Source organism: Seriola dumerili, unplaced genomic scaffold (genome assembly GCF_002260705.1).
Source record: "Seriola dumerili isolate Sdu_G_001 unplaced genomic scaffold, Sdu_1.0 BDQW01000319.1, whole genome shotgun sequence".
NCBI lineage: Eukaryota > Metazoa > Chordata > Actinopteri > Carangiformes > Carangidae > Seriola > Seriola dumerili.
In genome coordinates, this window is record NW_019174574.1 from 1,551,061 (window position 1) to 1,578,448 (window position 27,388).

Below are 27,388 nucleotides of genomic sequence, written 5' to 3' on the forward strand. Positions count from 1 at the left end.
CTGACATGATGAAAGATACAGCATCTTTTCTGGGGTCACATCAGATAACTTGCCCATCCTCCCCAGAGAGCAGGTAAAGTCAAAGATCATCTCCTCTGTCTCTGGTAAAGTGTAATGAGCCAGGGAGGGGGGTTGGGGGGCACCAGGAACCCAGAAAAAAAGGCCCCTCCATTATTTAATAGTCTTTTGTATGTAGTTATGTTGTTTTTTGGGCTTATGTAATATTTCGAAATAGTAGTTGTAATAGTATAAGTAAATAGTAAAAGTTAACCCCCCCCCCCCATCGCCCCCTATGTATGATGGCACCCTTAGCATTCGCCTATACTGCCTATGCCACGGGCCGGCGAAGTCAAATAAAATGGAAACACTCAGGTGCAGCAGACAACACAGAGGTCCTTTATCAGACCCACAGAATAACAGATATTTATAACTTTGAACAATCTATTCCATCCCAACATGCGCGACTCTGCAGCAGTCACACAGCAGTCTGTTTGACCTTCCAGGCTTGCCGTAGTACTGTGTTTGTGTAACATTTAGCGCGAACTTTAATGCGAGCCGGAGTAAAATTCACCGAGGGGAAATCACAGTTTTGCTATTAACTAACAAACTCTATAACTAACTCGTCCATGACTCTGACACAGTTGACTTTACTGACTCTTGCTGGAAACTCACAGACATGAGCGTCTCTGCTGTGAAGTGAAGCAACTGTTTTCCGGTAACCAGCGGTGAGCGCGAACCACACGGCAGGTGACGGTTGTCAACAGAAGGAATCAAGGAAAATGGTGGGCGAGCTAAGTTGTTATTATTTATTTCTCTGATGCCACAGACTAGTGTTGTAACTGGTGCTAATCCTCTTCGTATAAAACCGTCATTACAGAGAAGGAGTCTCGCTCCCAGTCAGCTTGCTAAACGAAAACAAGGAGGGACTTCCTGCGAGGATGAAGAGTGGACATGTAGAAGTGTGAGTAAACAGGCATGGCTGTTACATATTAATACATTCAGAGCTGACTGTTAAACAACACCGTTGTTTTGCCTATTGTTAATGTCAGTCAGATGTTTGTTAGCTGGTCGTTGGCACATGCGCACAGCTTGTATAACATGTATGGAGAGACAGTTGCTGTCTACAACAATCAGCATCACCTGAACCACATAACAATGTTAATATTGATTTGGTGACACCCCTTAATGGTTTAACATGTATGGACTGTATTCTTTATGGATAAACAAAGCACAAATAGGCTTTCCTCATAGTATCAAACTGCTACTTTCCCCAGGCCGTTTGTTTTGAGAATGAACAAAAGGATGATGAGTGAGAATCAGTATTTGTGAACATTGGTAAGATGTGTGAGCCCTTTTCACAGGAGAAAAGAAGAAGAAGTGATGACGAGGTGAGAGAGAGCCATATTTCTCCCTTCAGAAAGCCTCTGACACAGCTCAGCAACCAGCCTGCCTGTATGGACGGGGACAAGCATGTAAGTATTGTTGAGGACTATCAAGTTTACTCTTTGCATACATTTACATGTATGTGAATACATCAGGCTCACTTTTTAAAAATCTTTTCTACAGGAGGCATTTATTCGAAGCATCCTCTCCAAGCCATTTAAAATACCTATTCTAAATTACACAGGTAACATTGTTCTCATCACTGTGCTCCTCTTCCATGTCTACTACATTACATCACATTACGTTACATAGGATTACTTCAACTGCTCTCTTGATGAATCACCCTCAGGCTCGCTGGGAATCAGGGCGCTCGGTCTGAAGCGTGCAGGAGTAAGGAAAGCACTTCACGATCCCTTCGCTGAAGATGCTTTGGTTCTGTACGAGCCCCCGACTCTGAGCGCTCACGACCTGATCAAAGCTGACAAGTAGGTCCAAAAAAAATGCGCTCCTCCCTCCATTACATCATGTCATAGTTGATCTCCAGTGAACAGGCTTGATTGCTAGCTAGGTACTCCAAATAGAAGCAGGCAAATGAGTAAAAATTTGTTCTTACGTGGACAGTCCAGCCCTCTCATACTGCTCACTCTCTTGAGGTGAGGAGACAGTTTGTATTCTGAGTCATTACTTCCTCTGTGGAGATTTTCTACAGGTGAAAGTACAGAAACTGCAGTAAGTAAGAGCAGTACCTTTAAATGATCTATTCTGATCAGATGTATGGATTTGTAAACATGAACTGTGCTTTGTGCAGCTTTAAGAAATGCACCTGCAGGTTTAGCACTGGCAGATATCACAGCTTGCAAATATACATTGTTTTTTGACTACATCTTATTGTCAGTTTCTCCAGTCCATCTGAAGGCGTAGTCTAAAGCACCTTTATTGTTAATTTCTAGCTGTGGCGATGGAACACATTTTGTTTTTCTTTACCATTGAATCCCTTTGTTTCCTTGGTTGGACAACAATTCTGAGTGTGTCTAACTGCACACATCATTACCTGGAACCTCAGGGCAGGGTTGGATCGCAGGATTGCCTGTACAGTGACTGTAGCCAAGGAACTCAGTTTTAACTTGATCAGTCCAACAGCACTCGTTTCCAAAACAACCCTGGCTCATACAGATGTTGCTTTGCAGACTTCAGACATAGAGTTTTGTGATGAGGTGGCAGTTTAAGTTTCCTTCTGATGACTCTTCCATGTTGACCCTGTTTGTGTACTGACACTGCACAACAATGGACCACCTGCAGGTCCTCTGTAGCCTGATGGGGGTATAACTTTGCCTCCCTGCTCAGCAGATGTGGTTTATGTCAAGGTTTTCTCAGTCTTCCACAACTTGTCTTGGCCTCCACAGTTAACTCTTATGCCATGTCTTAATGACATTTCAGACAGTGGAAATTGTCAGTGGAAACTGAACGTACTATGATATCTTGTTACACTGTAGCCTGTCCTGCTCTGTAGCATAAGTTAGCTTCATTTTAGATCCTCAGTCAGTTGCTCGTGGTTGTTGAGAGTTACCACAATGTTTGAAGAGTCTGAGAATTGATCAGTTCTTCAGTTGTCATCAGCTGATAATTCCATCAAATGACAATCAAGGCCAAACAAGATAGGTGAATGAAGTCACTGAGGTTCTGAGTGTTTTACAAGCAGAAGGGAGCCCAGACCTTTGCACAGGACACAACTACTGTTTCCTTTTCTTCTATTTTTAAGTTAACAAAATAAAAAGTAACAGGGCATTAACATTTGAAGAAAGGCTCATTTTATATAAATACATTTTATGTAATTTGCCCAGGAGTGGCTACGTGTTGCCTTTACTGACTTTGCTACAATGATAATAAATGTTTCACTTTCTTTTTCCTGTCCAGAGAAAAACTGCCAGTCCACGTTGTTGTGGATCCAGTTTTAGGAAAAGTGCTCAGACCCCATCAGAGAGAGGTAAGAAATGTTTTCCCTTTACTTTACTGATCAATATAAAAATAAAATTATAAGATACATAAAATGTCCATATTAGATTTATTGTAACAATAGTGCTAAACTATAGAGACTCTCTCATCAGTGAACTGGCCTTGTGTTGTTTCTCTTTGGAAACATAAGAACAGATGAGAGATTAGTTCACTCTTGACCTTAGACTGACAGAACAAAGAGAAGTTAAGGTCCACTCACAAGCTTTTAATCACTTCTCATAGACCTCCCCCACAAGATGTGAGGAGGACCTTGAGAAGCAATTGAAAGGTCCAGGAAAAAGGAGTAAGTGTCCAATGAAATTAAAAGTGGATGTCTTTAATTTGTCAAGGGTGTGAAGTTCCTGTGGGAGTGTGTGACGGGCAGACGCATCCCGGGATCATTCGGTTGCATCATGGCAGATGAGATGGGCCTGGGGAAGACTTTGCAGTGCATCACCCTCATGTGGACCCTACTGCGCCAAAGCCCCGACGCCAAGCCAGAGATAGACAAGGTCATTGTGGTTTCTCCTTCCAGTCTAGTTCGCAACTGGTACAATGAAGTGGGAAAGTGGTTGGGAGGACGCATTACACCAGTGGCCATCGATGGAGGCTCGAAGGATGACATCGATAAACAGCTAGGTGGTTTACCTCTCCCTCTGTCTCAGTCTGAATGTCAACAGCAACGTTCATAGAAATGGTGATTTGATGCCTTGTAATGGATCAAAGTGTTGATCAAGATGAACCTTTAGTCTCAGTGTTGCACTAGAGTAAATATCAGGGTGTTAGCCTGAGGGAGGGGGCTGCACACAGACCTGCTCTTAACATGGTTTGTGTTTTACTCAGGCAGCATTTTTATGCACTTTTTTTAAACCTCCATCAGAAGTCAAACAGAAATAAAGGGTTAAAAACCACTTTACATTTTGAAACTTCATACAAGACGTCCTAAAGGATAATTGCATCTCTCAGTAATCAGGCCTTCATCTGTGTGTTACTCTTCTTCACACATTGGTATCACCACCAAAATTAAAACAAAACAACAAACAAGAAAATAAATTCCAGAACAATTTCCAACAGTTTGATCAAAGTTAAATTTTGCTTCATTCAGTACATGTGGTGATAGTGGATTTTATTTATGTTTATCCAGAATGCTTCCTGTTTGAAAAGCAAGTATTGCAATTAAATTTGTCAATGCTTTTAAGAAAAGAAGTTGAGCAGCTTTGTTTTAGAAAATGTTTTGCTACAGCTGGTGGGACATGTAATACTTTGCTTTCGATCTTTTTTTTTTTTAAGTTCTCCCTCTTTCAGAACTCCTACATATTGTAGGAAACAATGGATTTACTTTTTCTGGGCAAAGGTGGAAATACTTCTTATATATGGATAGATACATAGATAAATGGATGGATGGATAGATAGATACTTTATTCATCCCCTAGGGGAAATTCATGTAACTTCCTACCTGGTTTTATTAAAGACTCAGGATCTCTCTTATCATAAACACAATCACTCTAATGAGGGGGTTGACTCTAACTCTAAATTCAAATGATGCACTGGCAACAAGTGGCAGCAAGTCCATGTAGCTCATAGTTTTTTTGCAATATATTTCTACATATTAGTATATTTTTTGTCAATTGATGTTTTTTATTCTACGTCGTCGTAATTAAAGATGTAAGATATAAGAAAATAATGTACACAAAGGAAGAACTCCTGGCTTTAAAGTTTACCACATATGGAGTTAAACATCCCATAACGGCTGAGCTGAAGAGGCCGTACCGTGGATGCAGAGCCGGGGCAAAGCTAAAGGCTAGGAGATGGAGATATAAGCCTTTTCTACCATCGATCCTCATGGGAAATGTCAAATTCCTGGCTAACAAGTGTGATGAACTGGAGGTACTTGTAGTCTCATGTGTTTCACGGATACCTGGTTAAACGACAACACTCCTGACCGTTGTGTGGATTTACCCTGCTTCACTGTAGTATGCGCGAACAGAGACTCCAGAGCAAGTGGGAAGAATAAAGGTGGAGGACTAGTTCTGCTTGTGAACAATAGATGGTGCAACCCTGGTCACATCACATTGAAGGAGAAGATCTGCTGTCGGGATATTGAACTGTTGGCAGTTGGTCTTAGACCATACTATGTACCGAGGGAGTTCTCTCACATCGTTGCCATTGTTGTTTACATTCAACCACGAGAAGGGTCTGCAGTCATGTGTGATGTCATTCACGAGACTGTTGCGAGAGTACAGACCCAGCACCCTGATGTATTCATTGCAATATCGGGGTATTTTAACCATGTCCCTCTCACCTCTCACCTGACTGGTTTAACTCAGTATGTTGACTGTCCCACAAGGGAAAATAAGACACTTGATCTGTTATTACATAATTATCCTATGTGCCACACTCTCCCTCGCCTTAAAAATTTTCAACAATATGTCTGTACCAACTTAATACAACTTTAATTTATCACCTTTCACACTCTCATACTGCAGCTTTAAGTGTGAGGTTCCTCTTTAAAGAACGGATAAGTTATAACTCACTGTAATCAAGCAGAAGTAAACAGATCTCAAGTCGGCCAACAATATCCAATTCTGTTTACACACACAATACATATAACAGACTTAATTGAACTACAGATGGCATTCAGGCAAAATGTAAGGCAGGTAAAACAAGGTCAACATCTTCAGGGTTCATTATCAAAAATACACATGCGCATAGTAGTAGGCACTTAAAATTACAGTGTCTTTAAACTACCAAGGCCTCCAAGGCGTTAAGAGAGCTTTGGACCACATTGGGTATAACATTAATGTCCAACATTTTAATGTCCGTATAATTACGTACACCCAAAGCGGTATAGGTCAGTTTCTGAGGCTGATGTCTGTTTCTTTGTGGGTACAGGTGGGGTGAGGGTGACATGGCGCAGTCTTCAACTTCAGTGGAGGACAGGTGTTGTCGGACCTGAACCTCCCTTTTGTGTCCCTCCAACCCTACACTGTCTGCACCGGTATAGTGTAGCGTGGGTGTGTTCTGTTCAGAGACATAGAGATTTTGTAGATTGGTTGTGGGGCTTCAGGAGCAGGTAAGTGGTATAGGGGGGCAGGGGTAGATGAGTGGGGCAGGGGTGCTGTTTCAGGAGCAGGTAGGTGGTGCAGAGATCCAGGAACAAGGGGCTCAGATAAAAGGAGCTCTGGAGCAGTGACGAGAACCTGGGTGGAGTGAGGTTAAAAGGACCCTGCTTCTGGGTTCCACAAAAACTCCTCTTCTCTCTGGGTAACTGTTTTATGATTCCGCAAGTGGTATCTGAGCTCATAGTCACCTGCTGAGTCAGTTCCACTTTGTTCTGCCTGCCTTTTTGTGATGGCAGTGTGTGTCTCTCTCTCTTTCTTTGATTGTTTCTTAGGTTTCTCTTTAGGACACACTTCAGAGACTGGATCTTCCACTGGTAAGTAGTCACAGGGTAAAAGAAGGTTACGATGGAGCACTCTCTTGCTGCTTTTCCCATTTCCATCTGTGAACTCATAGACAGGACTTTCAGGAGTCTTTTGCTGGATGACAATGTGCACCTTGTCCTCCCAGTATGATCTGAGTTTTCCAGGTCCCCCGCGGTGAGACAAGTTTCTGACCAGGACTCTGTCTCCAGGTTGCCAGTTGGTCACATAATCCTCATGCCTTTCATGTTTGTCACTGACATTCAGGTTGAACAAGAGGTCAATGGGGAGCCTGGGTGATCTGCCAAACAGGAGGAAATAGGGGGAATAGCCGGTTGCCTCTGAGCGAGTGGCGTTGTAGGCATGAAAACGTTAGGCACAGAAGCTTTCCAGTCTGCCTTTTCTTCCTCTGTCAGGGTTCTCAACATGCTCAGCAGGGTCCTGTTGAACCTCTCTACTTGACCATTTTCCTCTGAATGATATGGGCTGGTATGGGACCCTCGTACACCACTCAGTTCTTTTAATCTCTGAAGGTGTCGGTTGTCAAACTCTTTTCCCATGTCATGGTGGATTTTACATGGAAAGCTAAATCGGAGGATGAAGTCGTTGAACAGTTTATCTGCAACAGTCTTAGCCTCTTTGTTTTTAGTGGGGTAAGCCTGTGCAAATCGGGTGAAGTGGTCCATGACAAGCAGCATGTACTCAAATCCCTGTTTACAGGTCTCCAGGTGGAGGAAATTGATTGAGACCATCTCAAATGGGTATGTGGTCTTAATTGATTCGAGTGGGGCTCTCATTTGTCTCTGTGGCTTTTTCTTCTTGAGGCACTCACATTTCTTGGTGACGAACTGTTCAACGTCGACATGCATCCTTGGCCAGACGAATCTGTCTCTGATGAGGCTCAGTGTTCTCTCCACTCCTAGATGTCCCATCTTATGATGCAACTCGTGGAAGACGAGGGACTGGAAAACTCGGGGCAGGACAAGTTGGTCTTTCTCTGCTGTTCTCCTGTGTAGTACCCCATCACTATTGAGATATAAATTTGGCCATTGCCTTAATAGGACACGAACATCAGGGCTTTCACTGTTAAACGCATGTCTCGAGGGTCTGGTTATGGTTAAGGTACAAGAGAGCTCTGCCAACAATGGGATCTTTCTCCTGGGCCTCCCTGATCTCCTCAGGGGTGAGAGGGGAACCTAAAGCATTGGAGTAGGCATCCTGGACTAGACTCAGTGTTTGGACACACACACTCTCCCAGGTAGGTTTCTCTCTCCCAAAAGTGACTCCTGACATGGTGGCGCTGATAGTGTCGGGGCGAATTTCCTGTGTGTACTGACTCATGAAGCTGTTGATATCCAGAGGAATGCATTATAAACCATCTGCGTTGGACTTGCCAGGCCGGTACTTGATGGTGAAGTTAAAGTCGGCCAGCTCTGCAACCCAGCGATGACCAGTGGCATTTAACTTTGCTGTTGTGAGGACGTAGGTGAGGGGGTTGTTGTCGGTGTACACAACAAAGGATGGAGCATGATACAGATGAATCTCTCACAGATGGCCCACTTCATGGCCAGGAACTCCAACTTGCCTGAGTGCATGTGGTAGTTTTTCTCAGGAGGTGTGAGAGTTCAGCAACCATAGGCAATGACAGCCACCTTTCCACCTTGTCTCTGATATAGGACAGCTCTAAATCCTTCTTGTGAAGCATCACAGTGTTAAACGAAGGGCTGTGTCATGAAGAAAGTACAGGCAGTCTATCAGCTGATCCAAGATGGACTGGTGGAGCTGTGTCCAGATGATGGGGGTGCGAGAGGGCTTTTGGTTGGAATTTTTAGCTGGTCTCTTCCTCCTACCCTTGACTGCTGTGGCTTACAGAGGGTTGGGTGTGCCTGAGTTAGGTGTGCCTGAGGAGAGGAGAGCATACAGTGGCTTTGCGATCTTGGAAAAGTCCTTTATGTAAGATCTGTAATATGAGACAAAACCCAGGATCTGTCTGAGTTCTCCTACAGTAGCTGGTCTCCTCTCTTTGAGTGCCTGGACTGGAGCTAGGTCCTCAGGGTCTACAGTATAACCCTCTCCACTGACCATTTTCCCCAGAAACCTGACATTTCTCTTGAAAAGCTCACATTTACGGGGAGTGAGCTTAACACCATCTTGGTTGAACCTCTTTAACACCATTTTCACATGCTGAAGGTGGTCCTCAAAGGTGGAGCTGTGTACAAGATTGTCATCAAGGTACGGCTGGCGTATTATATGTCTGAGACCTGACAAGCATTCCTCCATGCTTCTCTTGAACTCAGTAGGGGCAGAGCTAAGGCCAAAGGGGATTCTTGTCCACTGATAGAGGCCCCATGGGGTGATGAAGGCAGTCAGTGGGCAGCTTTCAGGATCCAGGAACCCCTGATGGTAGGCTTTTCCTTGATTGAGGATGGAGAACCATGAACTGCCACTCAGGGAATCCAGCATGTCTTGTATGCGAGGGATGGGATGGGTCTGGCACTGATCTACTGTTCAACTCCCTGTACTCACAACACGGGTGAAGACTTCCATCCTTCTTTCTCACGCACACCACAGGAGAGGAGTATGGAGACCTAGAGGGGGTGATCCAACCTTTGTTCAGCAGATCTTGGAGATATCACACTAAAAAACTCCTGGGTCAAAAATAACTCCTGGGTTAAAAAGGGACCAACTAATTTCTGGGTTATTTCAACCCAGAAAATTGGGTTGTTCTTTTTGACCCAACTTCTGGGTTAAATACCTGACCCAAATGTTGGGTTAAAATAACCCAACATTGTAGTTAATATAACCCAACTTCTGGGTCAAGTATTCAACCCAAAAGTTGGGTCAAAAGAACAACCCAATTTTCTGGGTTGAAATAACCCAGAAACTAGTTGGTCCCTTTTTAACCCAGGAATTGGTTCAAAAATAACCTAGCTTGGGTTACTTTGGGTTACTATGCCTTATTTCAGAAAATAAAACTTGTTTTACATTATATTATACACTTTAAGCCAGGGGTGTCAAACTCATTTTGATCTGGGGGCCGCATACAGCTTAATCTGATCTCAAGGGGGCCAGACCAGTAAACTCATTCCAAAATTACATAGAACTAACCGTAAGTCCACTTTTTTTCTTTGTATTAGTGCAAAGAAGAAATAAATTATAAAAATCTTTACATTAAATTAATTGTCCTTTTACACTTTTACTCAGTTTAACATTTATTTAAGTGCATTATACATAAAAAAAACTGATCACAGTGATTGTACAATGTTTTAAAACATTTAGTCAACAAACAGTTTTGTGGAACTTAAAAACACTGCCCTGCATGTTAAAATACACCAAACCCATCTAAATTTAGAAATGAATGAATTTAAAATCCATTTTCCACATCTAGGAAGCAATTCTGAACACATAAATTGAAGCCACACACTTGAAATCTTAAGTGGCAGCTGTTTTAAACAGACATTTGATGAAGTAAATTTGGCCCCTTCCTTGTTAATGCATAAAATGTAAACAAAAAAAACTCACATAGATAACATATGTGGCATGCATAAGACATAATATTTTACTTAACAATACTCTTCTCTTGTAAATCTGTTTCTTACTACCACTGACTTTCACAGCAATTACTAGAGCAAATATTCACATTTGTTTATTTTATAGTGCAACGTTCAAAGCAGCATTCCATAGAATTTAGTCTTGCTCAGTATTTGCCCCTGAAACTTGACATCTTTTAGCCTGCACAAGTGCATCAATATCAGGCATCATATCCTGAGTAGCAGCCAGTTTCAGAATCTCATTTAAGTGCTTATGTGTGAGCTTTGAGCGTAGCTTCGTTTTATTAATGTTCATTAGTGAGAAAACTTGCTCACAAAGGTAGGTAGTCCCAAACATGGACAACATTTTTGCAGCCAGTGCTGTCAATTTAGGATAGCGTGGTAGGAGATACTTGTAAAATGTGTCCAAGCCCACAGAGCAAATTTGTCCTTCAATTCTACATCACACTGCAATCAATGATTTCAAGTTGCATGTCAACAGGCACATCAGAAGCTCTGACTGTGAATGGTGAGCGAAAAACTGCGAATTCTGTCTCGAGTTCGCTAAAGACTGAAATCGTTTCTCAAACTCCCTCAGCAACCCTGAAATCTTGTCTTTGTACTGTTTTCACGTCAGGATTAACGCTTGCTGCGCACACATCTCGGAGACAGGGAAATGAGCAGGGTCTCCGCTTGCTATTTGCGTCTCCCATAACGTGAGCTTTAACTTGAATGCACGTATGCTGTCATAATACTGTGTTACAATTTTTTTTGCGTCCCTGCAACATTCTGTTCAGATTATTCAAGTGCTCTGTAATATCAATCACAAATGCAAGGTTCCTGCAGCCAAAAGTGGGCCCTGTAATTCCTTAACAGGTTTTCCTTTTTTCTCCATAAATTGTCCGATTTCCCCACGTAGATCAAAAGAAGCGCTTCAGCACAGCACCTCTGCTTTACCATCTTACTCAGTGTGGTATGGCAGACCATGGGTAATGTTACAGTCACTGAGAAGGCTGTCAAACTGACGATGATTGAGACCTCTGGCTCGGATGAAATTAACAGTTCAGACAACCACCTCCATGACGTGATCCATTTTTAAGGACTTGCAGCATAATGCCTCCTGATGCAAAAATGCAATGAAAATGTCCAAAAATCACCCCCTCCATTTGCGGCTTGTACTTTCTCTCTGAACTTGGTCACAACACCTGCTTTTTTCCCGATCATTGACGGCGCACCATCAGTGGCCAGGCTTACGGCGCGGGACCAGTCCGCCCCGACCCTGTCCAGTGCTCCAACGACGGAAGCGGAAAATGTCCTCAGCTGTTGTGGTGTCGGTCATAGGCACCAACTCGAGAAACTCCTCTGTGACAGTCAAAGTGTCATCAACTCCACGAATGAATATGGCCAGTTGAGCGACGTCTGTAATATCAGTACTCTCATCAATTGCAACAGAAAATGCCAGAAATGACTCCACTTTGCGTTTCAGTTGGCTGTCCAAATCTGCCGATTGTTCCGAAATCCTGTCTGCCACGGTATTTCTCGTCAAGCTAATATTGGCAAAAGCTTTTCGCTTCTCAGGCCACACAATTTCAGCAGCCTTCAGCATGCAGTTTTTGACAAACTCCCCCTCAGAGTACGGCTTTGATGCTAATGCTATTTGGCTAGCAATTACGTAGCTGGCTTTCACCGCAGCATCACTGACCTCTCGGCTCCGGGTGAAAACAGATTGCTGTTTCCTCAGACCAACCAACATTTCATTTACCTTCTGTTTTCTCAGTTCTCCGTGCAAGCTGTTGTATTTTTCACCATGCTGAGTTTCATAGTTGCGCCGAATATTGTACTCCTTAAGCACCGAAACTTGCTGCATGCACACCAGGCACACGGGTTTCCCATTCACCTCCGTGAACATATAGGAAGAAGTCCATTTTTCTTGAAAAATCCGACACTCTGTGTCCACTTTTCTCTTTTTTGACAAAGACATTCCGCTGATGAGGGTGCCCGTTCCAAGAGAAAAAGCGGGTAAAGCGATTGAACTGACTAAAACACAACGCCTCTAGCGAACAACATAGGAACTGCAGAATTTAAAGAAAATGAAGTTTATTCTTTTTTTTAATAATGGAAATTTATCCCCGGGCCGGACTAAACCCCCTGGCGGGCCGGTTCCGGCCCGCGGGCCGTACGTTTGACACCCCTGCTTTAAGCACAGTTACTTAGTTATAATTAATTACATTTTGAATGCATTGAAAATCTACAAATTAAAATCTATATAAAAAACACACACACTTGGACCTACTTATTTTCCAAATTTTATTGTCAAACACTGGACAATATTCAGTAAATGGGAATTTTAGAAAAATAAACAACTCTCAAACATTTGACAACATTCAATAACTGGACTAGACTTAAGGCTTAAAGTCTTCAAACATTGGTTGTGTCATTTCCTGCTGTTTAACACAATTAAACAGTTCTGCAATTAAGCAAGGCAGTCTTAAGAAATTTGACTGGTTTTGATTCAGGTCCCTCAATCTTATACACAACTTGCTGGAGAAACTCCCATGCGGGAGCACACTGCTTTGGGTAGTTGATGTCAAGAACATAAAATGCCTTGAAGCACACGTCAACTGCCCCAAGCAGTGTGTTCTGAGGGAGTGCCTGACCTGCTAATATCACAAACGCCTGAGAGGCACATGGCTGAGGATCTCCCAGCGCCAGGACAGAGGGGTATGGCTTTGACTGCTGGAGGTATTCCACCATATTTGTTCCAACCTAAAACAGACAGAGACAGAAAGATAGGTAAAAGAAAGTGAATATTGTGTAGAAGGTGAATTGTAAGCAAGATAACAGACTACCAGTTTGCTGATACTAACTGTACAAGGAAGCCAAATGAGCTGTGGTTCTTAATTGGCGTGTTCATTTTGAGTGGGTCATGAATGTGTACAAGAAAATGTGGGTTGAGAACCACTGAGTAATAAAACTTAACATCTTTAACTTCACTTTCTAGTCAGATTGCTACCTTGGATGGCATCGCCCAAAACTGAAATACAACTGTGAGGAACCTTGGAGTTGTTTTTTTTAAAATCAGGATTCACCCTTTAGCTTTCACATGAAACATGTCACTTGGATTGCCTTCTTTCACTTGTACAGTACAGTTAGAATTAAGAATATTCTCTCTCAGAGTGGTGCTGAGAAACTGGTCCATTGTACTTACAAGCATTTGGTGTATGAACGCTGTCCGGGACTCTTCAGTGGAGTGCCGGATAGTCTTCTTCCGAACTCTGTAGACGGCCTGTGGCACCATGGTGGGTAGCAGTGTTAGAGCTAGTTCCCCTTTGGCATCTGTAGGTTAACAATATTCTAGGTATCAGTATGTGTGTGGAAAATAAAATTACTGTATAGAAATATGTAAATGAACAGATATCAGCATTTGTGTCTCAACAGACAAATGTGACCAAAAGGAAAGGAATCCCAGGACCCTTGCTATAGAACACACAAAAGGTTAGTTATAACTTACCCAGTGTCATGTCCTCAACAGTAAGTGAAGGGAATTTATTGTCCTGCTTGGCCAAGTACAGGACCTTTTCAGCATATTCAGGGAGCCAGGTCTCAAATAATTTAGGTGCAGCCTCACCATGCAGCACCTGGAAGTCCTGCGCAATCTAAAAAAAACCACAGGAAACAAAGGAAAAAATGTGATATCTGCTCCATTGATACAAAATGTAAATAAGGTATTGCTACTATATGAAATATGTTCCAGTGGAACCATACCATGCCTGGACTGGTGAGATGAGGGTATTCTGTGAGGATTTCCAGTATGTCCTTGGAGCTATTAGCCCGGATCCAGTTGGCTCTGCATAACACCGTAACCCTCATGTAGGACTGCACTTGGGTGAAAGGCTCTGAATTGTGTTTCAGCCATTCCTTCTGTTGGAGGGCCCTTTCTTCTGGAACGGTTGATTCTCCAGAGAAACACAAGAGATTACAAATAAGTGTATGAGTTTTCTTCCTTTATGAAAGTTTTCACTGTTAAACTGATACATGGTATCAGCACAAGTTCAATAATGACAACTTTGAAAACCTTTTCAATACCCATAAGGGGGGAGTGTCAAAAAATGCAAAGTGCCTGTTGTTGAGGCGTCAGCTATTTTCACTTTTTCTTTATCTGCCAAATTCAAGAAACAAACAACAGAGACGAACATACAAATCTGATCCTTTCACTCCTGACATGACATTTTCTGTCATTGATAATGTATTATCAACTCTTGACCCTGACAATGAGTAAGGCTGATGCGCCACCTTGTGGTGGGGCATGGTAAACACTCTTAAATGAGATAAATGGGTTTAGTACCCAGAATGGTGTGTGGGAGATGTTCAGCTCTCCAGGCCTCATTGATGACAGAAGCCTGTGCTCCACTGTCCCACAGAGCTTCCACTGCGGCGTCATCTATCCTGCAGTTCACCAGACACTGTTTCCCGATGAGGCTCACTAACTTTGTCTTTCGGTGTGGCTTCATAAAGTTTACATGCAGGGGTTTTGGTGCAGTTGTGGAGGGAATGCTGGTGAGCTTTGGTGTTCTTTTGTGTGGGTTTATGCCTGGTGCTATATCTCTGTCTGGCAGGTGTTTGTTGGGATCTGGGGTCTGGAACTACTGGTGGTCCCCACTCAGCAGCCTATTCACGTTTCCTGTCTGTCTTGGCCTCCTACACCCACGAGAGACATGGCCAGACTCTCCACAGCGGAAACAGTGATCACAGTGATCTCCTCTATGACATGCTGACATGCTGCGCGACCCCTGGGTCTTGGCCTAGTTTCTGGCCTTGCTCTCGCTGCTTGCCGGTAGGTGGTTGGCTGAGAGGTGAAGGTTCTGTGTGGGTGCTGGGAGGTGGCTTCCATGGCTGCCAGGAACACTTGCCTCATGTCATAGACATCAGCCTTAAGTTGCTCCAACAATAGATGGGTGGCAGAGTCCTGGGCTTGGGCTTCTCTGGACTGAGGCTGTGACACCCTTGCTGTCTTTTAGGTGGGGCTTTTCACCATTGGTGGAGCTGTGTTGGGAACTTCTGCCTGTATCTCACACATACGAGCTTCCCTACCACTGGTGGATTTCCTCAGCTTCTTTTGCCTCTCGCCCTCCAGACTTGCAGCTTCACTGAGCTTCTCTATGAGGATTTCATCCCTCACTGTGACATCATTCAGAAAGGGTCTCATTTGACACTTTATTGAGTCACTCAGAAGACCTGTCTCAATTGTCAGGAGAAACTTTCGCTGCACTAATTCTGGGTAATAGAAGTCATTGACCTCTCCATCATTTGACTTCCACAGTAGCCTCTCTTTCAGCTCGATGGCGCGGAACAGAAAGGTCTGAGCAGTCTCCTTGGGCTCTTGTGAGAGGTTGACCAGCTTGTGGTAGATGTCAGAGGTGCTTTCTTCCTTGTAGTGCCCCTTCAGGATGATTTTGAGGGTGGAGAGAGTTAAATTGCTCTTGATTTCAAGTATGTCTTTGAGATGGAGACCTGGGCTGACTGCTCAAGAACAGCTTGTCTTTTTGTTCTCCTTCCCCTACCTGTCCCATGATCTTGAATTCCCTCCGGAGTGTGACTTCAGGCACGTTGGAGTGATGAGGGGTGCTGCTTCTTACTTCCTCTGTAGGATGCCGGCTCAGGGATGAAAACTGGTCATTTAGGGGACGCTCACCTGCTGGTGAGGCATCCTGGTGCTTGCGGCTAAAAAGGTGGCTTTGATCAGGTGTAGTGTTGCTTGTTCCTCTACTCGCCTCTCTAATCTCTTCCATGTATGAGAGTAGGCCTTTCAGGTACATACACACACTCTTCATCACCTTCCTTTTCTCCCATATCCTCCAGGTGCCCTTCAAGAATCTTTATGAGCCCTCTATTTGTTTTTCTGGAGAGTCCCCCTTCAGCAGGCATCGAACAGTTTGTGTACTCACATATCTTAATGATGAGTGAGTGGTCCAACTGGTATAAGGCAGCAGTGACTTCAGTCAGTAAAGACTCCATATCTCTGTTCATGTTGCTGTTGCTACTGATAATGGTGAAGATGATGATGATGATTATGATGATTTGAAGATCTGGTTCGTCTCACTAGAAGTGGCTCTTCCTGTTCCTGCAGCACCGCAGCCTGAGCGCTTTCTAGGTGCCTAGCAAAGGTACACTGCGCTGTGCTGTGAATTGGCTGCGGCTCGCGCTGTAACTGTTATATACCGTTATATAACGTTTACTAACTGCCTAATTACAAAATAACAAATTAACAAAACTATTGGGACCTAATGACAAAATATACAAAATATAAACCACAAAACACTGTAACATTAACTTTCACACACACACACATCTACCAGTGGAGGAGGGCAAACTTCACCTCTCACTCGTTTCCGTTGCAAAGAGTTGCTATCTAAGTTGCAGTAATTAATACTGAACCTTAATTATAACACTGACAAAGAATCTGTATTAAATAACCTCCTCATTAGCTATCTCCCCGCTCTCCTCTTTTCACCAACCAAATCTTGAACAACCATAACAGCTAACAACTTTTTGGTTGCCAGTTTTTAAAAAAATTGGCATGAAATAAGGAAAACATTTAAATTGCCTGATACCTCTGCTTTCACTCCTGTTTGCTATAACCACGCCTTCCCCCCATCACTTGCTGATTGCACCTTCATGTCTTGGAGAAATAAAGGCATTACAACTATTGCAGACCTTTATATTGACAGCACCGTTGCTACCTTTGGTCAGCTGAAGAAAAAGTATTTACTCCCAGCCTCACATTTCTTCTGCTACATTCAGATCAGAGATTATGCCAGCATAAATATATCAAATTTCGAGTCAGTTCCAGTCCCCATTGAATTTTATATTCTTATGAAGCAGGCCCCTGACTTGAAGAAACTTGTCTCTTGATTTGTCGATCTTTGCATCACATAATTGGGTTTCCACACAGCATTTAAAGGAAGCCTGGGAGCATAAATTTCAGACACCAGCTTATTCAATTTAAAGTAATCCATAGACTGCACTACTCCTGCTCTAAACTTCATTCTTTATACCCTGATACCTCTCCAACCAGCCCAAAATGTAAATCAGCAGCAGGCACCTTAGGCCACCTCTAGTGGTATTGCTCCAAAATTCTGGTCAGATGTTTTCAAGTGCCTTTCTAAAGTATATGACTGTGCTATTACACCAAACCCATATACTGTCATTCCAGGTGGGGCTCATCACTCTTCAACTTTAACCCATTTGAATAATGCACTTGCCTATGGTACATGGTTACTCCAAACAAGACATGACCGAAAAAACATTAACCAAACTCTAGATAACCTGAACTCAGTGAGGTCAACTCAGCAAAAGGCAATGCATTTGAATGTTGATTTCAATGAGCATTCAGCTAAACTACCCCCCACTGAGCCAATTGACATTAACCAGCTTACAATAGTTCAGACTTCGCATGAGCGATTTCAACCACTAACAGAATAAACTGTATACCTATGTGAATGGAAATATTATAGTCAACACTTACTTCTTGTCACGCATGCACAAAAATCCCAACAATAAGGCAAAGTCGACTTTCTCTTGCAACTCTTGTGGGCAAGAATCACCGACCATATTACACTCGTCACTTCCTGAATGAGTCTCAGCCACTGAGGTGCCAGACAGCCAAACTGGTGTATTGTCACATATGAAGCTTATAATTAACAACACATTCCCCAACAACACTAATAATTACTGTAAACAACATCAAAGAACTGTAATTGAACTATACACATTGGCACATAGGGCCTTTTATACACCTGGAATGGTAGTTCCTTTTGTATCTGTGATATTTATATATAAAATTGAAAATCAATTTATTCACAAATAAAATAATGATAATTAATAATAATAAAATTTAAAAATGCGGGTTGGTCAGACAGTGGCCTAAACCTGATCCTCTTAAGGGTCAGTCAGATCAGTGCATCCCAACACTAATCACTAATCACTGGCAGTAGAGAACACAGAGATAATCACCACTGAGCTCCTCTCAGGTCTACAGAGCCTATCAGCCTCATTTAGCTCAGTGTTTTGCTTTTGTGATCTGAGACTCTGCTGATCATCATCAGCCTGGTTTCCAGCAGCAGGCATCTATTTTCAGTGAGAAAGCTCTGATGTTCTACCTGCTCAGCACCAAACAGCAAACAGACACAGTCAGTTTCTTATTTTGACAGCATATGGAAGATTTTTATGACAACAACTTATAATAAAAAAAGGTTGTTTTAACAAGATTCGTTGGTTTTATGAAATAATGAGAAAATGTATGTTTATTAATTGATTTGTTTTCTGTGATTTCCAGTGAACTTCATCTCTCAGCATGGTTTGAGAATCCCAACTCCAATCCTGATCATTTCATATGAGACGTTTCGACTCCACGCTGAGGTGCTGCACAAAGGCAAGGTTGGACTAGTCATCTGTGACGAGGTATTTATCTCATTCATTACACTTGAGAGCTGTTTGTGACTGTTGTCTCCATGGTGTGACACTGATAGTTGTGTGTGTGCAGGGCCATCGGCTGAAGAACTCTGACAACCAGACATACCAGGCCCTCAATACCATGAGTTCCCAGAGGAGAGTGCTGATATCAGGTACTCCCATCCAGAACGACCTGCTGGAGTACTTCAGCCTGGTCCACTTTGTTAACGCTGGGATCCTCGGTAAGAACTTCCGCACAGACAACACAGGCTAAAACACAGTTATTGCTGCCGTTTATACTTTGTTTATTTGTTTGTTTATTGTTATTGTTTATTATGACAGGTACAGCCCAGGAGTTCAAAAAGCGATTTGAGCTCCCCATTCTTAAGGGCCGAGATGCAGATGCCAGTGATAAAGACAGAAAGAGTGGAGAGGAGAAACTCAAGGAGCTGATAAGCATCGTCAACAGGTGAGCTCTGAGAACACACACAGGGCAGGCTGTTATTATTTCATTTTCATTTTTCATTAAGGGTTAGAGCAGTGAAGCTGCTGGAGCCCTCTTTTTTTTGTTCTCATCATTGGAACTCCAAGCGTTATTGTAATGTTATAAGTATGTATGTATAATGATATTTATTATTGTTGTTATTATTATTAATACTGATAATCTGACTAACTTACTTGTGTAGAAGTCACTTGACTATGTCCGACACTGGCTGTGACACTGAGGGCATTATCTCCATCACCAGTGAATAAATATCCAGCAGACATGTATATCAAACCAGTTGCAGATGAACGCCCAAGTGACTTAAGACTTGGAATTTCACTTCATGTTTTTTAAATGAACTAAAGTGTGATCAGCTTTTCAATGATGGGCCTCTTTAAAAAACAAAACACTAAAGATAATATTTTTAATGACAAATGTCTAAAATGATGCAACAAAATGACATCTTCATTATAAGTTACGTTTTCATCACATTTTCATACCTCTGTGCCACACTGGACTCAAGGATGAACTGATTAGATTCTGGTGGTCAAAGGTCAAGGTCACAGTGACCTCACAAAACACGATCTAGGCCTTGTGAACACAGTATCTTGGGAACTCCTCAAAGGAATCTCTTCAAATTTGTCACAAACATTCACTTGGACTCAAGGACTGATTGTTTTGTTTGTTTGTAGCTGTATTGTAATTGGTTGATTTGTAGACATATTGTGACAAAGCATGGAGGAAGAACCACAAAAACATTAAGAACAAATTCAATCAGACATTTAAATGCCATCACCTGCTGAACATGTCCGAGTCACACTGCTGACCTCACCTGTGCATGACGGCTACCTGCTGAACTGTTGCTGCAGCTCACACACATGTGTGTCCACAATGGCAGTGTTGCTGCTGTGTCTTTAATAATGGCATCAATAGAGAGAGAGAGATTCAGCCAGTTATTTAATGGTTAATAGTCAGTGTTTTATCATCAACATAATAAAACATGAACTATCAACTGATTATCTAGAAAAATTACCACGTTAAATTTCGATTGGTACAGAAAAAGTATTGTTTCATCAAGTGTTTTATTGATTTATTCTAATTTGTGCCTCCGTGTTAAATCATGTTTGATGTTTGTGATGTCCCTCTCTAACACTGACTATGTTCTGCCTCAACAGGTGTTTGATTCGGAGAACATCTGATATCTTGTCTAAATATCTTCCTGTGAAAATTGAGCAAGTTGTGTGTTGCAGGTAGGTTGATCCACTTGGTTTGTGGTGAGAGGACCTGGTGCAGGAGGAGAGATGTAATATTAAAGAGACATTTGTCTCTTGTAAAACTGTTGATTATTGGCATGAAAATAGATTTAGGTTTTAGACATAGTATGTAAACCTCTTAGATCTGCCTGAGTTTCAGCACCAAATATGTTTTTCAACAATTTTTTTTTTTTTTTATTAATTTACCAATTGAAGTCAGAATTCTCAAAAGCATTAGTTTACAGTGCTGTCTCAAGAGAAATATTGACAGTATCAAAAGAAAGGTTTCATTTAACATTCAGGAACATAATGACTGTGACTGTGACTGTTTCCCTGCAGGTTGACTCCTTTGCAAACAGAGCTCTATAAACTCTTCCTGAGGCAGGCCAAGCCCCTTAAAACATTACAGGAGGGCAAAATGAGTGTCTCTTCCCTGTCTTCCATCACGTCACTCAAGAAACTGTGCAATCGTAAGAGCTTAGACCAAATATAACACTCTTTAAAATGTTGCATCTGTGCATTTACACATGATGGTAATCAGTCATGTAGTATCCGTACTCTTATTTAGAATCATCTGCTGCTTGGTAAAACTACTAACCTGCTCTTTGTCCCAGACCCAGCACTCATCTATGAGAAGTGTGTGGAGGGGGAGGAGGGCTTTGAGGGGGCGCTGGATCTGTTTCCACTTGGCTACTGCACTAAAGCTGTGGAGCCTCAGCTCTCTGGTAAGAACATGTACAGCACAGAACAGTACTGCTCTCATCATGTACAGCATGATTCCCCCGCTGACTCTTTCCATGTCTCTGTGTGAGAGAGGTAGAACAGCTGGGAAGTAATGTGAACGTGGTCAAGACGTGCAGCGACCTCATTAATGGCTTGGGAAATTTGAGCTGATTGCATCATCATCACCATCATCATCCTCACATTGATTTTAGTAGAGATTATGAATGATTGTATGGTCAGCTGTGGGATGCTAATGGACAAAGCATTTTCATAATATTGTTGATGGGTGGTTCTGTCTGTGGGAGGTATGCCACATTAGGACAGGTCTGTCTGACTACAGATACAACAGAACATTTACACTTAAAGAACTTAACATTTTTTTCTTATTTGGCCGATTATGATTACCAACCATCACCCCAGGCATGTTAGTGTTTTCTTTTCCACCTCACCACCATAGCCACTCGTGTCAAGTCATTTTCATGTTTTTATGTTTGTTTGTGTTCATATTTAACAAGCAGGACAGATGGGTCTGTTTTTGGCTGGAACGCAACAGCTCTTTAGTCTCGAATGACTCTCATCACAGTCAGTCAGTCAGTCTATTGAGCTGCTCTGGTTTCCCTTCTGCTCGGGAACTGCAGGGAAGAGTTGGAGCGCTTCCAATACACTGAGCCTCTCCTCCATTACAGCAAATAAACTACTTTCATTACATGTATCATTATTACTAAATGAGGCAGAGGAATAACTAAACACCAGGCAGAGAGAGCAGGAGAGAGGGGGAGAGAGAGAGAGAAGTCATCGGTAATGAGTCTTTGTGCTAAACTAGTCTAACCATGACCTGAGTACAGCTCTGTAGTTCTAGCTGAAACTAATTTTCTGCTACATCATCTGCTCATACATCACATATCCTGGGTCCTCCTTTTAGAAGGATTCATCAAAACCAATATATATATTGGTAAACCAATAACTAGTATAACCAATATATATATTGGTTTTATGATGACACTTCCTGACTTTGCATTAATCCATCTGAAATACTGTAAACTCTTTGTCTTGTTTCCATACAGCCAATCAAACTGTTTCATTTTAAACCATATTTGCATACAGCAGAAATGTCAGCATTCTAGGATACTGAGTAACGTCCAGACAGCAGCCTGCTACACATCATATTCATCATATCAAGATTCCTTTTCTCTGGGGCTAATGGAGACCAAACCAGAGCTAAGAGAAGAGTGAATATTGGACTTAAAATCATCTGATGGACACAAACATGTTGCTCTGTGTGTGCTGGATGTATAAATAAGCAATTGTTTGCAAGTTTGAAGGTGACAGACATGTTTCCTCTGCCCCAAAGAGGACAAAAAAGTGACTGCAGGTGTTTTTTATGTCAGCAATTCTGCTTTAATGAGATAAAGACAGCAGAGAGGGACAGGAAATGTGGGGGCAGGGAGGGGTGACAAAGGGCCAGGGCTGGATTCAAACCCAGGCCGCTGCAGCAAGGACTCTAGGATTCCCCAGTTATTGCAAGTTTAATAAGTGTGGTGCATCTTTCTAACATAAACTGAGTAAAGTGTGTCATCTTTCTATTCATGGAAGAAATTGTTTCCTTTTTTCCAGGGAAGATGCTGGTTCTTGATTACATCCTGGCAATGACAAGGACGACAACGAGCGACAAAGTGGTGCTCGTCTCCAACTACACTCAAACACTGGACCTCTTTGAAAAGCTGTGTAGATCTAGGAGGTGATTTTGGCAAACACCATTTAATTGTCTGTTTTCTATGATTTGTCAGTAATGACCATTCTCTCGGTCTTTTACAGATACCTCTATGTTCGACTGGATGGCACCATGTCCATCAAGAAAAGAGCCAAGATTGTGGAAAGATTCAACAGTCCATCTGTGAGTTAAACACTTTTTTATATGACACAGAGAGCCTTGAAAAGCGGTTGACCAGCGTCTGAATCCATTTGTTTCTCAGAACCCAGAGTTCATCTTCATGCTGAGCAGCAAGGCTGGTGGATGTGGACTGAATCTGATTGGTGCTAATCGCTTGGTGATGTTTGATCCTGACTGGAACCCAGCCAATGATGAGCAGGCAATGGCACGGGTGTGGAGAGATGGCCAGAAGAAGACTTGCTACGTCTACAGACTCCTCTCTGTCAGTTCAATAATACATATTAATTTTTACCTACTGTTATAACTATTTTGCTAAGCTGAGGTCCTGAGGTCAGCAGGGTGCAGACAGCTGCAGTGTCCATGCCTGACTTGTGTGTGTGTTTACAGACGGGGACGATTGAGGAGAAGATCCTGCAGAGGCAGGCCCATAAGAAAGCCCTGAGCAGCTGTGTGGTAGACGAGGAGCAGGACGTAGAGCGTCACTTCTCTTTGGGTGAACTCCGAGAACTCTTCGCTCTCAACGAGGAGACCACCAGCGACACACATGACAAGTAAAAACACACTACTCAAATTACTCTGCTAATTCTATTGAGAACTGAATGTAATTCATAAAGATGGTCAGACAATCTCAAATAGCCAGTCAGATATATTCAAATTGATCTGGAGATTTTTCCCCTTGTTTTCACAAGATCTATATCTTGTGGAAACAAATGGCAAAGAGAAGACAACATAATCTATAACATGATATCTACTATTATGTCTACCATCAAAACACACTGTTTTATGTGTAATTATCTGTGGTTCTGTGTTTAAAATCGAAACTCCATTTATTCCCTAAGTGAGATACTTTTCCAGGATTGATTATAAAATCAGAAAATGACGTGAAATTTATACTGACTGATTATATAAAATATGTCATTTAACATACTGCTTGGCATCAGGGATGGGTGATAAACTTTCACTCAGGAGCCAGATGCATGACACTGTAGAGAGTGCATATATGCATAAAGAGGGAACTGGATGCAGTTCCACTCCAACAGTTTATCATAGATGGATTTAGAAACCCTTCATCACCATTCATTAAACCTGTCAGTGAGGAACAGGGGTCATTACACACAGCCACATTATGCACAGCTGTGGCTGTTAATTCACGTACCATTAATTCATTACATGTAAAACATCATCAGCAATGATATCTCACTCATCATTATTAAACATTAGATGATCAGTGATTCATTTATTTATCTAATATTGATAGATAGATAGATAGATAGATAGATAGATAGATAGATAGATAGATAGATAGATAGATGGATGCTTTAGTTATCCCTTACGGGAAATTGTCCATGTGTCCATTAGCTCATTGTGCATAATAATAAAAACAGTTGATAATAAATGAACAATAATTAGATAAATGAGTCCACTTCCTTTGGCTGAGGTGTTGTATAGCCTGATGGCAGTGGGAACAAAGGATCTCCTGAACCTCTCTGTTCTGCATAGCGTTGAGATGAGGGATTTGCTGCAGCTGTAGCTGCTTCTCTGTCCTGCCAGAATGTTGGTGATGATGAATGTGAATGATGGTTGGTATTGTCCAAGATGGCCTCCATCTTACATTGCATAAGACTCTCCACAACAGTCCTGAGCGAGTCCAGGAGTCCAGACTCCTGCCAAGCACAGACCCAGCCTTTTTGACCAGCTTGTCCAGTCTCTTTGTGTTTGTGTCTGACATGCTGCTGCCCCAGCAGATTGCAGCATAAAAGAGTACACTGTCCACTAGGGTTGTCAGGATACTAGAATTTCAAACTCGATACCCAGGAAAATACTTGATACTCAATACCATTTTCGATACCATGGGGAGAAAAAAATGACCCTAACCCTTTTTTTGATAAAGATTAGAACAATACAAACAATAACATCAATGACATTATTTTTAGGTTGTATGAGGTAGTGCAAAAATATACATAAATATATATATATATATATGGCATGCAAATATATTCAGCTACAGCCCTGTTTATTGTCTGTGCTTCTCGTGACTTGCCACCATGTTTTCGTTGCTGATCAAATAGAGTTGTCTGGTAGGCTGCCGCTGTTTCTGTCTAGTTGCTGGTCGACTTTTCCCAGCTTCAGTCTGGGACTTTAAGAGAAATATAACACTTTTCAGACACAAATAATTGTGTTATCCTGTTAAATTAACACTGTCTATTAACGTTAGAGACAGGCAGGACCGATAACGCTTGCTGCCTAGCTCCCACATTAACATTACTCGTTTTATTATTAGCCATAGCCGCTAGCTTAATGATAACTTATTGGCTAATGTGGCTATTTGCTATTTGCTAATAGTTAAACGGCTCAAGATAACGTGTGCTGCTGGCCAGGTAAAATAATTCCAAAAGGCACTTTTTCTTTTTTCATTTTCAACTAAAACAGGTTGCGATGGTCCTTCAGCTGCAGCACTTGCCATGTTAATGTAGTTTTATGCTGGCAACACCAGCTCATTGTTGTGAATGTCAACTAGCGTTGATGTGTTCAGCTGCTAGTGAGAGCAGGGACCGTGTGCCTGCCTATCTGCAGTGCTGCTGTATGAAGTTGTGTCAACTGGAGGAGGCGAAGACTGTTGGTATCGATACTGTTGCAAATGAGTATCTAATCCGATGCTAATTTTTAGTATCGATTAGTATCTGAGTATTGATTTTTTTTGACATCCCTACTGTCCACCACTGACTAATAAAACATGTGCAGCATTTCACTGCAGACGTCAAAGGACCTGAGCCTCCTGAGGAAAAAGAGCCGGCTCTGCCCCTTCAGGTAGATGGTATCCGTGTTCAGGGACCAGTCCAGTTTACTGTCCAGGTGCACACCTTGGTATTTAGAAGTGTGTACCACCTCAATGTCCTTCCCTCGAATGTTGACTGGTGTTCAGAAGGAGGCAGTTCTTGTCGCTCCATTCACTGAAGGCCATGGTCAGATCACTGTACTCCTCTTCCTGCCCGTTCCTGATACACGGCACAATAGCTGTGTCATCAGGGTATTTCTGGATGTGGCAGGACTCAGAGTTGTATTTAAAGTCGGCCGTATACAGGGTGAACAGGATCGGAGCCATAACAGTCCCCCGTGGAGCCCCAGTGCTGCTCATCACTGTCCCTGAGACACAGTTACCCAGCCTGACGTACTGTAGTTGTCTTGTCAGGTAATCCACAATCCAGGATGTGAAGCAGGGATCCATCCCCATCCCTTCCAGCTTGTCTGTGGGTTGGATGGTGTTAAATGCACTTGAAAAAGCCCGGTGGAGCACGTAAAGGATGGAATTATCCACTCCAATATGTTCCTTGTAGGCAAACTGTAGGGGGTCTAGTGCAAGTTCAACCACTGAAGCAGTGGGAGAGAGAACAGGTGAGGCTGTGTCAAACCTGTTGTAGAACAGGTTGAACTCATTGGCCTTGTCCACATCACCTGATGTTGCCTGGCTGTTCTTCTCTTTATAGCCAGTGATGGTCCTCATCCCCTTCCACACCTCTCTGGTGTTGTTGTGCTGCAGCTTCCTCTCTACTTTCTTTTTGTAGTCCTCCTTCGCCTGCTTTAATCTCCTCTTCAGCTCATGTTGCACACGCCTGAGTTGTTTGGAAAGCAGTGTACAGTCCTTGCTGGTATTACACTGTCCATACAGAAGTTAATGAGAGTCATTGTTAATATGAAAAAACTGGAATCTATCTGATACGTATGACTTAAGCCTAGTGCGATTCCTTTAATCCCAATGACATGTTCTAGTCTCTGCAATAAGATCCTGTGATCGATGGTATCAAATGAAGTACTATCTCTATAGTATAGAGACAAGTCCATTGTCCAAAGCTATGAGGAGATCACCGATAACTTTAACCACAGCTGTTTCTGTGCTGTGATGGACTCTAAATTCTGACTGAAAATCTTCAAACAAACCATTCCTATGCAAATAATCACATACAACAAGGCAAGGCAAGTTTATTTCTATAGCACCATTCAGACACAAGGCAATTCAAAGTACTTTACAAAGGCATGGAAATACATGAAAACAGAACATTAAGATGAAATAAAGATAGCATTTAAGAACAGATTTGATTATAAATAATATTTAAATACATAACATCAGGTAGCAAACTTAGGACACCATTTTAAAGGGGGTGCTGTATAGTAAATAAGACATTCAAATGCACACGATTAAAAAGATGTTATGTATGTGAATTATTGGTGACCTGCAGCAAACAGTGATGTTTTAAGGTCTG

General features: G+C 42.2%; 1 protein-coding gene across 1 annotated transcript in view; it reads left to right on the plus strand.

Moving 5' to 3' along the window:
* Positions 1-566: 566 nt before the first annotated feature.
* Positions 567-27,388, plus strand: part of rad54l (RAD54 like) — a 28,507-nt gene continuing 1,685 nt past the window's right edge. The window contains exons 1-17 of the mRNA XM_022759098.1: positions 567-782; positions 878-961; positions 1,362-1,472; positions 1,567-1,627; positions 1,733-1,868; positions 3,298-3,367; positions 3,726-4,014; positions 18,663-18,787; positions 18,870-19,020; positions 19,121-19,247; positions 20,438-20,512; positions 20,855-20,985; positions 21,130-21,240; positions 22,853-22,976; positions 23,054-23,132; positions 23,212-23,391; positions 23,517-23,680. Coding sequence (XP_022614819.1) covers positions 780-782; positions 878-961; positions 1,362-1,472; positions 1,567-1,627; positions 1,733-1,868; positions 3,298-3,367; positions 3,726-4,014; positions 18,663-18,787; positions 18,870-19,020; positions 19,121-19,247; positions 20,438-20,512; positions 20,855-20,985; positions 21,130-21,240; positions 22,853-22,976; positions 23,054-23,132; positions 23,212-23,391; positions 23,517-23,680 — 2,021 coding nt within the window. The 5' untranslated portion in view covers positions 567-779. The remainder of the gene's footprint in view (positions 783-877; positions 962-1,361; positions 1,473-1,566; positions 1,628-1,732; positions 1,869-3,297; positions 3,368-3,725; positions 4,015-18,662; positions 18,788-18,869; positions 19,021-19,120; positions 19,248-20,437; positions 20,513-20,854; positions 20,986-21,129; positions 21,241-22,852; positions 22,977-23,053; positions 23,133-23,211; positions 23,392-23,516; positions 23,681-27,388) is intronic.